General features: G+C 39.5%; 1 protein-coding gene and 1 long non-coding RNA gene across 3 annotated transcripts in view; one reads left to right on the forward strand and one right to left on the reverse strand.

The window, feature by feature from the left end:
- DPYD (dihydropyrimidine dehydrogenase) overlaps positions 1-14,441 on the forward strand; it is a 627,421-nt gene that overhangs the window by 514,505 nt on the left and 98,475 nt on the right. For both annotated transcript variants that reach the window (XM_030572745.1, XM_030572746.1), the window contains 2 exons: positions 694-814; positions 4,746-4,865. In XM_030572745.1, coding sequence (XP_030428605.1) covers positions 694-814; positions 4,746-4,865 — 241 coding nt within the window. The remainder of the gene's footprint in view (positions 1-693; positions 815-4,745; positions 4,866-14,441) is intronic.
- LOC115656267 overlaps positions 12,689-14,441 on the reverse strand; it is a 38,739-nt gene continuing 36,986 nt past the window's right edge. Inside the window, exon 3 of the long non-coding RNA XR_004001614.1 lies at positions 12,689-13,412. This is a non-coding gene — a long non-coding RNA (uncharacterized LOC115656267). The remainder of the gene's footprint in view (positions 13,413-14,441) is intronic.

The following is a 14,441-nucleotide window of genomic DNA, read 5'->3' on the forward strand; positions in this document are numbered from 1 at the left end:
GTTCCAAATTTGAGAATAACTTATTAAAAAGCATTATCGGTAAGTGTCAGGGGAAAAGCTTGTAGTAAATGTTATATTTAAAAACCACCCACCCACACTTATTGCATAGGCCAGAATCAAAGAACACTACCACCACTGAAGTGAGCCTGGCAAGTATAAGAAGCCAAAGTGTGAAGATTTCTATTTCTAGCTTTAAAAGACAAGATTCTGATTTTTCATTAAACTTTTTGCCATCCTGATCTATATTCTGAATTAATGGAGTGTATAGAAATCTGAAATGCATAAGGGCAGGAAGGTTCAGAATGGCGTTATTTCATAGAACAGTGATTATTTACGTGGAATGAGACACAATATAGCAAAAAGATTATTTTGATAAAAATGGGTTAAATAAATTCTTGTTGCCTGAAGTTTTATTTTATCCCATTGGCAAGTGAACATTCTATGGTATCTTTGTCTCTTGGTAAAGATTTCTTTTACTTTGTTTTATGTGATCTAACTCTTCTGTAATGGATTTTCAATTCACTTGTACTGTGTTAACCTAAGTTAACTAATGAGACAAGATGCAATTGTGAACTGTAATTTCAGAAAACCACAGTACAGCAGATTGTCAGAAAGTTTTGCTATTACATATCTGTACATTTAAATCATATTACTTTTAAATATGTCCTATATTTATCTGCCCTATTTGAACAGAATCCAGAACTAGTCCGAAACATCTGTCGCTGGGTTAGACAAGCTGTTCAGATTCCTTTCTTCGCAAAGCTGACCCCAAATGTCACTGATATTGTGAATATTGCAGTGGCTGCCCAGGAAGGTAACAAACTCAAATGCATGTACTATACAATCATATTGATTTGCAGCTTTATTGCTCAAAGCAGTAACAAATATTAATAAAAGCTAGTATGAAACAGATTGTTTAAAATATTTAGAGTAATCATAGTGCTTGCTATTTAAGGTTGTATATACAATTTTGCTCTATTATGTTTATTAACGTACAAAGTGAATGCTGTAAATGTCTATCTATCTAAAAGAGCAGTTGGTGATGTAGATATAGAGATATAAAATCATGATTTTATATGTATAATATGGCCAAAATTTATTTACCATGATGTAGCATTTTGGAGTAAGACCAAATTTCATGGGGTTTTTAACATCCATTTTTTCAGTTTTCAGAATTCTCCATCCTGAAAAATACTATTTGTCCAAACAGCTAATAGACTCAGTCAGTTAGGCCCACTTAATAGTTTCACTGCATTTCTCTTTGTGTAAGTGTACTTTCTTCACTGAGTGCTGGTCCCTATGTGTACTCCACATATGGGTGCGCATGCATGCCATGCACCCAAGTCCAGAATTTGTAGCAAGTGGTGTCCTTTGGCCTGAATATACACCGTAGTTCACCTCATGCTTCAAATCAAGGTTATAAGGGGCAGTGCAAACCAATACCTCCCTAGTTCCTTCTTACTGCCACATGGCCTGAGTCAGAATCCCTGAATCCCTCTGTCCATGGGTTTCTCCAGCTTTCACTATTATTACTCTGCAAATAAATTTGTAAATAGCTTATAGTTCATATTAGCATAGTTAGAGTTCTTAGTATAATTAGTATAGATAGCTTTTGTTCTAAGAGCTTGGGATGTGCCCGGACTCCCAAGGTTCAAGAACTGTGTCTCCTCCCTCTGCTCCTTTTCTGTGAACGACAAGCACCAACATTGTCTCTGCTGTCTGGGGAGGCAACAATTGCTGCAAAGTGCAGCATATGTCACTCATTGCCATCATAGACTCATGATCTTAGATTAAGAAAACATCTTATGGAGAAGGCTATGAGGCTTCATTGTGTTTCGAGCCAGGGAGATCCCCCCTGTACCTCCACATTTCCAAAGACCTCCAGATATCATTCGAGGAGATTCAGGACATCCAACATTGGCTCTTAGATATTCTGCAGCCTACAAGTCAGAGCAGGATGGTGCTACTGTTTAACAAGGCTGTTGTAAGGTCTGGCACACCTCAGCCGCATGTGCCAATATGCCTAGGAGAGCCAACAGGCACTACTTCATCTCCATCAAAGATGCTGAATTTCTCTTCTCCCACCTAGCACCCAACTCCCTGGAGGTACATGCAGCCAGCAGAGAGCAAGGTTACAGCATTCCAAGACAACTCCAGCTGATAAGGCCTTAAAGAGGTGGGGCCTTTTAGGGAGAAAGATCTTTTCTTCTATGATTTTACAGTTCCATATCACTAACTATCAGGTCTTGTGGGAACATCTCAACTAGAATCTGCTACCTAGCTACAAGGAAACATGGACTCATAGTAGGCAGCCAGGCAGCCGTCTCATAAGTCTTCTGGTATCCCACTCATTTTGGATAACCTTCAGTTTTCAAAAACTCAGGTCTTTCCATTAGCTCACTACAGGGCCATCACATGGCAAACCCATATACTATTTTTCACAAGAAAAAAGCCTTTTTTCAATTGCATCCTAAATTCCTACCCAATGTTATTTCAGAATTTCATGTCAACTAAGCTGTTCACATACCCATTTTCTTCCTGAAACCCCATGCCTTTGTTAAGGGGAGAAAGCTCCATTCTCTCCACATCAGACACACCTTATTAATTTATCTGCAGAAGACCAAATCTCTCAGAAAGTTTCCTAGTCTATTTCTCACCATAGCAGAGAGATTGTGAGAACAAGCAGTATCCTCACAGAGGATCTCCAGATGGATTACTGGGTGCATCATCATGTGCTACTGTCATAAACAGATAGTTAAGGGTTAATGTCTCTTTTACCTGTAAAGAGTTAACAAACAGTAAACCAAAAACACCTGATTAGAGAACCAATCAGGAGACAAGATACTTTCAAATCTCGGTGGAGGGAAGCCTTTGTTTGTGTTTTTTGGGTTTTGCTTTGCTCTCTCTGGGTCCTGAAAGGGACTAGACGTGCAACCAGGTTTCTTGCCAATCTCCCTGCTACAGTCTCTTATATATTCAGAATAGTGAGTATTAAGTAGGAAAGGCAGTTATACTCTTTTGATTGTTTTCTGTATTTGCAAATGTGTAGTTTGCTGGAAGTATTTTAAATAGTATTTTGCTGGGGGGAGGCTTCTCTCTAGTGTCTATAAGCTGAAAGGCCCTGTAACTTTTACCATCTAAATTACAGAGACAACTTTTACTTTTTTTCTTTCTTTTTATTAAAAGTTTTGCTTTTTAAGACCTGTTTGATTTTTTCCCCTTGTTAAGGCTCAAGGGAATTGAGTCTATACTTACCAGGGAATTGGTGAGAGAAGGGATGGGGGGAAAGGTAAAATCCCTTTGTTAGATTCACGGAGCTTGAATCTGTCTATCTCTCCAGGATAGCCCAGGGAGGGAACGCCTGGAGGGGGAGAGAAGGGGGGGAAACAAACCTGATTTCTCTGTGGTGTTATTCAAGGAGTTTGAATCACAGTAATCTTCCAGAGTAACCCAGAGAGGGGAAACCTGGGAGAGGCAACGGTGAGGGAAAGGGTTTACTTTCCTTGTTTTAAGATCCAGAGGGTCTGGGTCTTGGGGGTCCCTGGGCAAGGTTTTGGGGGGACCAGAGTGTACCAGGCACTGGAATTCCTGGTTCGTGGCAGCTTATCAGGTGGTAATTAAGCTTAGAGGAATTCATGCTGGTACCCCAACTTTTGGACTCTATGGTTCAAATTGGGGAATTATATCATGATAGCTACAATTAGCTCAGATCCCTCTACCTGGCAGAGTAAAGGCACATTCCACCAGAGCCTGTATAGCATCGCTGCAGGAATTACCATTGCTGGACATATGCAGGGCGGCTACCTGAAGTTCCATTCAGACTTTCACTAAACATTATGTGCTAGTTCAAGCTTCCACCATGGATGCAGCTGTGGGAACTGCAATACTTCAAGCATCTTTCTCGCCAGCATCCTCACACACCCTTCAAATCTGAATACTGCTTGTCTGTCACTCATATGTGGAATACAGATAGAGAGTAGCACTCAAAGAAGAAATGGAGCTTACTTATCTGTAACTAGAAGTTCTTCAAGTTGTGTGGTCCATATCTGTATTCCACTACCTGCCCTCCATCCCTGCTGCTTGAAATCCTTCTGGATTTGCGATAAGAGGAGAAATTAAAGGAACACGGGCCCATGTTTCCTCTTATGCCCTCAATCTAGAGCATGAGATGAATAACTGTGCATGTCTGGGCCAACAGACACTGATTGTTAGGAGTTCCAGACTCGGGCACATGGACCATATATCTCTAAGAAAATCAAGTTACATGTGAGTAACCTTCATATTCACAATGTGTAATAAGAGTAAGGTCCAAATCCACTAGCACAATATGGTCCGTTAGCCAGTATAACCAGTCATGAGAACATGATCTCAATGCAGGGGGATCTCCAGAGCTGTAGACCTAGTGTGGCAAATCCTATGTCTCACCCAGTGAAAGGAGCATGGCCAAAGACTAGAGAGATCTGTCTTAGAAGTCCCTATGCTCAGCTGCCATATCAGCCCCTTAGGGCCCTTGCAACTGATGCAAGTTTCCTTCAGGCTGGTCTTACTTTTTGTAGGGGACTAGCTAGCCAACCCAGGATTGGTTTTAAAGCTCCTTTTCACACCTCTTCCTGATCTGCACTATGCTCTTTGGCCTCAGATGAGTCTCTGGGCCTAAATATCTAACAACTTTACTGTTTCTGTATTTTCCTCTGTTGTACTTGTACAAGATGATTAACAAAAAGTGAAAGTTATTTCTTTCACAGGTGGTGCAGATGGTGTTACAGCCACAAACACTGTGTCAGGACTGATGGGACTGAAAGCAGATTGCACACCTTGGCCTGCAGTTGGTGGAGAAAAGAAGACCACATATGGCGGCGTGTCTGGTAAATGTTGCCTTTTTGATCCATAATGCTTCCTTGGAGGCTGACAAAACATCGGGAGGTCCTTGTAGTGAGCTAGAATATCATGTCTGCAGTAGTGCTGAGTTCTTAAAGCTCACTGATGGTCAATGTTTCTAATAGTCATGACAGATGGAACAGATTGAGTGTGAAGACTCTTGTATTGCCCTTTCCTTAATGGTAAAACACTGCAACAGAACACTGTGATAGGGTCACTAGAGAGGAAGGAAAATCTCTTCTCTTGTGACCCACGGTTTTCCTAGAATTGTTCATTCTGTCACAATTGTCAGGCCACATGTTAGACAGAGGCTAATGAAAGGGCATTGTAAGGGGAAAATATAAACATTCCAAGTGCAGTATGTGTATTGTAGGCTGAACCTTTCTCCTACCACACTGAAATCCACTTACCATAAATCCTTCTATTTTCTTTCCACCATGATAAAAACAATATATTACCTTTAGTAAATATATGCATATTATATATCCTGTTCCTTTGTAATATTTATACTTGTGTATATGGTATTTCAGTGTGATGATTCAGGTTTTGATTTTAAAACAAGCAACAAAAAGTTTTATACTCTAACTCATTGCCTATCCTCACTAATGTATTAATCTATTGACCCAGTGCACACTGTCACTGTGACAAAGTCCTGCAAAGACAATGCTGTGAGTTCTTGACTGTACTGGTATGAAGATTAGTCTCCATGGTGATAGAGAAAGTGGTAAATATACATAACATAATAGCATCCCACTGTTCAAGTAAAGCACTGCTGAATTGGTCCAAAAATTTATTTGGAAGAAATTGGACAGACAAAAAATGCTTTATTTTATGCAGTTATGTTATACTTTGAGAACATAGAAGGGCAAATACAATGGGTTGGGTTTTTTAATTGACTTTAATGTGTACAAATTATATACAGTGGTAAATTGCCTGTTGCCTTGGATAACTGAATAACATCCAGAAGTTTTGAAGGGCACCTCTATACTACAGTGCAAGAATAAGAAAAATCTGCTTATTGTATAATGATTATTTCATAGTGACTGTCAAACAAGGCATTAAAATATTATTGATATGCAGAATGGAGGATGCAGAGAGAGAGAGCAGTTACACAGTGTTAGGATTGTAGTACTCACTAGGCTTTCTGTCAGCCCATTTCAATTTTTCCAGACTGCCATGTTGACAGCAAAAGAAAAATGGAGGTCACAGTGGGTTCTGTGCATTAAAAATTAATAAAATAACTATTACAGTAGTATTTTATATAACTAACACTATTCCCATGTTCTCATTTAAGCTGCAATTTCTGAATATTCCTTCCTACCATAAGTCAATCTAATAAAACCATAAAATTACAGCATTATGAAAAGTGTGTCCTTTGTGTCACAAATTTAAAACATGTATATTGTGTAAATTATAGCAGCAGCTGAATGCTCAGCTGTACCTAAGAGTTTCTCAGCATTTCTATATTTTCTTGATTTATAATTCTGCTATAAAAATTCACTTTTGGTATCATAACAGATCCCAGCCTGGGAGAGGTTTGGGTTTTTAGTTTAAAAACATACATATAAAAAGGTTGTTTTTTTCCATTTCTCAGGCTATACATATATCAAAAGAAATAGAAGATGGTGATTTGGGATGCAGTCTTACACTCATAGCACCAACCTGAGTGTCTTAAAAAAAAAAAAAAGGAAAGGAAAGGAAAGGGAAAAAAAAGCACTCAGCCCAGTCAGTTTGGGTATATTTTGAGTGTATCTCTGTAGACAATTAAATAAAGTTCCCTGGACTATAAATAACATCACTAAGGTCCCAGGTCATCCAACTCGCTGTATTCAGGAATGCCATAGAGCTCCAATGAAGTCAAGCGGGCTATATAAAGACATAGTGATACATCTGTGAATTCCAGGACCATGGCCTAATAATGTACAAATGTATAAAAGTGCTAAAATAATTCAGAAGAGAGCTAGCCAACTGTCTTAATAGGAACATAAAGAGCAGAGGGAGTATGTCTAGTTGTTAGATCAAGAAACTAGGAGGCAGAAGTCTTGGGTTCTATTCCTAGCAGCTTCACCAAGGTCCTCTTGTGTCTCCCTAAACCAAACACTTGACCTCTCCATGCTTTAGTTTCCCTGTCTGTTAAATGAGATAAGACCACTTACATGCCTATAGGCTTGCTTTATATTATTTTCTTTTACATTCTATGCAATTGTATAGATTTTTGTTGCTCTTTCAAAAGTAGAAAAAAACATCAGATCATCTTTTTGGGCTAAAATTTATCTTTGATGTAAGTCAAAGGCAGAGATGAATATGGCCCATTTTCTTTACAAGATTTACAAAAGCTAAATACTTGAGTGGCTACTGTCTTTTTAGCAGATCCTCACTGTACTGGAATGTACACACTAGCTGTGGAGAAGCTGTCTGGATCATAGATATCAGAGATGGAAAGGTCCTACCTTGTGATCATCTAGGTCATCTTCCTGCCAATACGTGCTTGTTTTCTGCAACAGATTATGTGGTGCTTTGTTTAGTCTAGTTTGAAATGGACTTGCGGTGCTTCTTATTGAGGGTTTTCCCTCAGCAGGGATGTACAGTGTAAGGTAACATGTCCAGTTGCTGTGTTTTCTATGCTAGCACTGAAGTTGTCCTAAGGGTGGGCAGCATGCCATTCTCTGCTATTTTACTATCCTTATATTACTGAATGGAATATATTATTCTAATAGAATTAGCTCCAAATTATACATTTACAAGTTTAATAAAAATCTACATTACAGAGTGAATGGTAAAGTCTGTCAATGCTCTTATCCAGATGTGGCCTGACTTTTCCACTTCAAGCCTTCCCAAGAAATGAACTTTCTATATATAGGATTAATGATGTGCCCTGACCATTGTATAAACTACAGAAACTTCTTCTGTGAACTGATCCCATTTGGCTCTCTCTCCCTTTCTCTGCTTTGTACAGAGTGACTGCATCTGGAAGGGCTGTAATTACACACCCTTTCATGGGAAAGATCTCATTTGAAAGAAGTTATATTTTTAAATTCCCATTAAAGAATTAGGGTGTGGAAAATATTTTCCTTTGATTTATTTAAAAGAAATAAAAAGGCCAATCAAAACAGCTGTTTAGAGAATTCACTGCCTGGAATTACAGGGTAGTCTCAGAGATGTGCTTCTGTCGTCTTTTTAAATCTCTTTCCAGAGACAGCAGATTAATAATTTTCTTCTGAAAGTACAGTTCAGATTGGAGGACTTATATTCAGTGTTAACTTCCCAGGTGCTGAATGGGAAAATAGATTCCTGTTTTAAGTGTTATTTAACCTGTTTTAAACTGCTGAACATCATAAGCATTGTTGTTTCTCTCATTCTGGTGTATTGTTGATGTGATTACTTTGACACTGGAAACTACTCCTTGGAGCTCAAATCTTAAACCCAGCTCATAGATGACATAGAGTAACTGGGCTGTATGCTGGAGAGGTCTATAGAATTCAAGGGGAAAGAATCCTTCCCCCACAGGTTGCAGTGAAGCACCATTGCTGCTATGCAACCACAATACAGCTCTAAGGCCACAGTATATCCATAGTCTCCTGTGCCATCTCTTTAGGGAGAGAATAATATTATATTCATCCTAGGGTTGCCAGGCATCCAGTTTTCAACCGGAAGCACCCAGTTGAAAAGGGATCTGGGCAACTCCGGTCAGCACCAGTGACCAGGCCGTTAAAAGTCCAGTTGGTGGCACAGTGGGGCTAAGGCAGGCTCCCTACCTACTCTGGCTCCACGGGGCTCCTAGAAGCAGCCGGCATTTCTCTTTGGCTCCTAGCAGAGGCATCGCCATGGGGGCTCCATGCACAGCCCCCGCCCCAAGTGCCAGCTGTGCAGCTCCCATTGGCTGGGAGCTGTGGTCAATGAGAGCTGTGGGGGTGGCTCCTGTGGGTGAGGGCAGTGTGCAGAGCCACGTGACTGCGCCTCCGCCTAGGAGCTGGACCTGCCGGACACTTCTGGGAGCTGCTTATGGTAAGCGCCACCTGGAGCCTGCACCCTAACTCCCTGCCCGAGGTTGAAACTCCCTCCCGCACCCAAACTCCATCCCAGAGCCTGCACCCCTCACCCCCTCCCACACCCCAACCCCCTGCCCCAGCCTTGAGCTCCTTTCCACACCCATACTCCCTCCCACAGCCTAATCCCCTGTCCCAGCCTTGAACACCCTCCTGCACCCAAACTCCCTCCCAGGGACACTCCCCCACACACTCCGAATCCCTCAGCCCCACCCCCACACCAGAGCCGGCACCCCCAGCCAGAACCCGCACCCTAAACCCCTCTCCCAGACTGGAGCCCCCCTGCAGAAATTAATCCCTCATTTCTAGCCTCACCCCAGAGCCCACACCCACAGATCAGTGCCCATACAACCTTCCACACCCTATCCCCCTGCCCCAGCCTGGAGCCCCCTCCCACACTCCAAACATCTCATTTCTGGCCCCACCCCAGAACCCTCACCCCCTTCTGCACTCCAACCCCCTGCCTAGCCTGGGGAAAATGAGCAAGGATGGGGGAAGAGTGAGCGACTGAGGGACAGGAGATGAAGTGAGCAGAGGTGGGGGCCTCAGAGAAGGGGCAGGGACTTGGGAAGAGACAGTATAGGGCAGGGCAGGGGTGTTTCATTTTCTGCAGTTGGAAAGTTCGCAACCCTAATTCATCCACTTCCTTAAATGAGATCCCAGTAGTTGTCCGCTCCCTCATACAGTGCAACTGTATGGGTTAGAGCCTCCCATTTAGTGAAGGGAAGTTTCTCCTAAATGTTAAGGGAACAATACTGAGATCTGGGACTACTCACGTGCATTAAGCTTATCCTGTGTGCTTGCAGGATCAGGACTATAGCTTGCTTTTATAAGACATTCAATAAGCATTTTACTATTAGTACTTCTGTATATGTGCAATATTATTTTTTTTAAGTTAATTCTCATTACATGTATTTGCAAAGAGATCATTATGGCTGGCTTTGAGAGAGATGTTACAGACTGCTATTTGAAAATTGTGTGTTTTATAGGTACTAGAGGTGTTAGGTGTTTTTCCTTTTAAACTTAACTTTAAACAGAAAAAAAATCTGAAATTTTGCCAGAAGTTTTCACATAGTATTTACATATTCCGATGTGTTTTGTTTTTATAAAAGTACAGAGTACTTCTTATAGGCAAAATGAAGTGGGTTAAGAATTAACTTTTGAGTTCTCTGGCTTCCTGTCTCTTCCCCCTCCTCCACTCCCCATACCAGATCCTTAACAATAAATGTGTAACACCATGTGCTGGACTTCAGCAAAATACTTCTGTTAAAAGTAGTTAAAAAGCTAAATCCCTACACAATTTGCTAAATATGTTCCCCTTGATGTTACTGTGATAAACATTCTGGCAGTGTTCTACTGTTATGCCGTGAACCCATTTTACAATAGTGATATTGCCATTACTATAGAACATTGTAGTATTTTTATAAGGTTACTGTAATGTTGTTTTATGTAACTATAATATAATGTACTAAAATGTATGTTTGTGTGTGTGTCAGTATAAGGGAGAATGACAAAGTTATAGCTTTGTTGAACCTTTACAGTAATTTTTTTCTCATAAGAACTGTGGCTGACCATCAGGAAATCTTGGAAGGAACATATCTATAGTAGGTTCAGTTAGCAGATGTGAGAACATATAATTGTTATAATTCAGTACTGATACTTAATTTTTAGTTACCTTTCAAGGAATTTAGTGGAGCTGTCTCTTTTTATGAAAAACACTGCAATACACCAATTGTGTCTTTTAACAGGGTGTTACATATTCTATGAAATAATTGGCATTATTAATAGGAACATATATTCTAATCTATTTAAATGTATACATTTAGTTGAAGGGGAGAAAGTTGAATGTATAATAAGTGCTGTTTTTTATTTGAAGTCAATGACACACCATTAAAAGAAAATCTGAGAAAAATAAGAGCTTTCACTTTCATAATCACATCTTCCTCAGTGACTGCATGGTGCTGATTTTGATCAATAGACATTATGGAAATCTCTCTATCATTGGAAATATATAGCATATATATATATATATATGTACACTTATGTTAGCATAAAAATACATTAAGAAACATGTTAAAGAGTATATATTAAAATGTATTTAGAGAACAGTGTAGAACAGGAGTACAGAATAAATATATATTAGAGCTTTAATTTGGGGTTGTTATTTCTGTTAAGTGTAGCTCAGCCATTAAAGTCTCATTTACATATATTATGTACAGAGTCACAAAGAATTCTCTTTTTTCTGTTATGTCTTTGCTACTGCCTGATTTCTCTCAGTGTACGGCCATCACTGATCTGTGTAAAAGAGATCAGAGCCCTAATAATAGATTTTTGACAGTGAGCTCGCCTGCTACCTGCCCTACACAAATCCTCACTGTTAATGTTTGCTTCATGGCAACAAAGCAGACAGAAGGAAAATGCCAAGTGCTGGGTTTGAGGTACAGACCTGCCGTAGCTTGACATTTCAGCAGAATAGCAGTTTATGAGATGCATAATTTTTCATCTGGGACTCAGCTGCCATTTTCATAGAAGCTTGCAGCTCATCGACTGACTGGAACTAGGGCAAAGGTTTACAACATAGATCAAGGTCTAGATCCTTTCCATAGCCATTTTAAAAATAAGTATTATTCTGCAGAGAAGGTCACATAACTGAGCGTTTTTCTTTCCACTTTTTAATATTTTCTAGTATATTTACAGAAACTAAAATATTCAAAAAATATTGTAATAATCATTTTTTAAAACTAATTAAATTTATCCATTGAAGGACTAAACTAATCATCTATTAAGAGTGAAACACAGGTCTTTGGATAAAGCATTTAAATGTGACAATATTTCTTCCTTCTGTTGGTTTCAAAGAGTCATGCCAAACTTGAAATTAATAAAAAAAATCTTTACTCTAAAAGCAAAGTTAGTTTGGCTTGTATTATTGGAAAAAATGCTGTGAGTTTCCGCAGCAGTTCACCCTGTCACAATCTCATATAGAACAATGGTACAGTACTCTGGATTAATTAAAGAAGCCTTACAGAGAACTGATTTCTCAGTATGTCAAGATTTCAGTTTTATGTTAAATATTTTCTAAAGGCCAGACCCTTAAATCTCAGGGGCTGTACCAAGCAGTGAGCTGTGAATTTAACCATAGGCTAACTGCTAATGATAAGGAAAAGAGTCCAAGTTGAGGCAGCTGTAATACAGTCATTGGATTAGGCTATCAATCACTCAGTTCCCTGAGGAACTGGCAAAGAAGACAAAACAGTGAAAAGGGAAATTAGGAGAGGAGGGCATGACTAGAATGAGATTCTTCACCAAATTTATCTGTTACTTGGTTTGAATCCCCCAACTATCAGACAGAAACATCCAGTGTTGTTTTCAGATTAAAAGCAATGTATTTGTTCCAAACCCCTAGAAAACTATCCAATCAGCATTAACTATTGCTATTCTTTGCAGGATAGCTTTTTAAAGTTATAGCAAACAACAGTAGTTGGTCATACACTGCTGTTTTAATAACACGTGATTAGATTAATGTGTATGTTACTGTTGAGCACCATGTAGTTTTCATTTTTTACATCAAAATTTATATAAAATTTCATTTTCAAATGATTGTTTTTCAATTAACGGTTATCCATTGAGGTACCACATTATATTGATTATGATAGTATCCCCTACTAGAGATGAAGACTAGAGTTAAAGAGTCATTTTACATTTTATTCAGACACTTTCATATATGGTATGAAAAGAGAATGACTATGAACTACTCTATCCAGCAATGCAGTCCAATAATGCATTTAGTTTTAATCTGGGCCAAAATGGCATCAATGAAATGGGAGTTAATGCGTGCAGTTAAAATTGTGGAATACATTGCACCAGGTTTCCTCATAAAACAGAATGTAGCATTTGATGTGATTAGCATAGACAGTTATAACATTTTACACTCTGCAGTTAGCAAGAACAATTTATGGATATAACTAATCTGTTGAAGAAAATTATTATCATTTTATTATTATTAGATGTTTTCATGCCTTGTGAACCATGAGGCAACCCGGTGTTTCCACCTTCATCTGTCTGGTGCCACATTTCTTGCTCCATTGAAGTCTGCTTCCATGAGAGTGACATCTTTCTTAATGGTTTTCTGATATATCATCTGTTGTCCTCTTTTCAGTCTTCCACAAAGTGGTATCCAATGTAGAGGGCTTGTCTAAGAAAATACAGGTTTTTTTACATCTATACCATATGCCCAAAGCACATCAGCATTCTTTTCCTATAGTCTGTTGGACAATCTTTTGTAATACCTCAGCATTAGCTACTTTATCTCACCAGCGGACGCCAAGCGTTCTATGTAAGCATCTCTGATGGAATGTGTTACGTTTCCTGTTGTCACATTTGCCAAGTTTCAGAAGCAGAGAACAGTGTGAGCATCACAATGACATTGTATAACTTTATCCTCATTCTTGCGTGAATCTCCTTATTTTTCCAAATATTTGCCAGTCTCACCTGTTGAAGTAAAGGGAAGGAGAAATGAATGGATAAAGAAAATATGATTGAGTTTATTTTTTTTTTTTTCAAAACTGCTTACAGTGGTTAATAGACATGAGTGTACAAGATATGTGAACTTTGTTGTCAGCTATGTTTGAAACTAATTCTACTCCCAGTACCAGGAACAGGATTGGGACTGTTGCTATTGGTTATGGCAGCAGGGTTAACATTCTGAGAAAATACGACAGGTCCAGTGGCGAATTAATCTCTCTCTTACATTTTTTATTATGAGGCACTTTTAATTTTAAACAAGAACATGCAAAATATCCTTCAAAATATTTTGGATCAATTCTGTTACTAGTAAAAATGCTGAAAGCTATCTGTAAGTAGGGTCTGAATGAGCTTTCTAGTGAGGATCTGGAGGAGAAGACTTCAGGAACTGACCTTGTTTGCATAGACACACCCACTCTGCTTAGGTGTGCAGCATGATGGAGCTGCCTTGCCCAAATGATCGCTTTTGGCTGGCATTGGATTCCAAATCACTTTGTTATTGGGTGCAGGGGTAATAAAGTGTTGTTATCCTTGTTGTGTAAATTAAGGGGAGCAGAACTGTGCTTGGCATGCCCTGATTGTACGAGTGCCAAAGTCCAGTGGAGATGAGGGAAGGTGGGGACAAGTGTTTCTATCTGGTGGTGTGGGCTCTGCCTCAGGGCCCTAAACACCATTTGACTCTCCCCTTCTCCACTGTGTAATGATAGAGCTGATTAAGACTTAATTGAGAGTCTTTTGTTGTGGATCACTAGAGCTAAAATCATTAATAATCAGGTCTAAGCATTAGACCTTCTATGGAATAATGTCTCTGGTGAAAGACTGCCCAGCCTGTGTTAGCAGTGAGGCTCCCCCACTAACAGCTGAAATCACTGAGAGCTGTTTTAAGTGATGGGACCTCAAGACATCCCTGTAGAGAGGGTAATGACGGAGTGAATGATGATGGAGCAGCCAGTGGTGGAATGAATGATGGTGGAGCGGCTAGCGACAGAGGAGTCA

Source organism: Gopherus evgoodei, chromosome 8 (genome assembly GCF_007399415.2).
Source record: "Gopherus evgoodei ecotype Sinaloan lineage chromosome 8, rGopEvg1_v1.p, whole genome shotgun sequence".
NCBI classification, from domain to species: domain Eukaryota; kingdom Metazoa; phylum Chordata; order Testudines; family Testudinidae; genus Gopherus; species Gopherus evgoodei.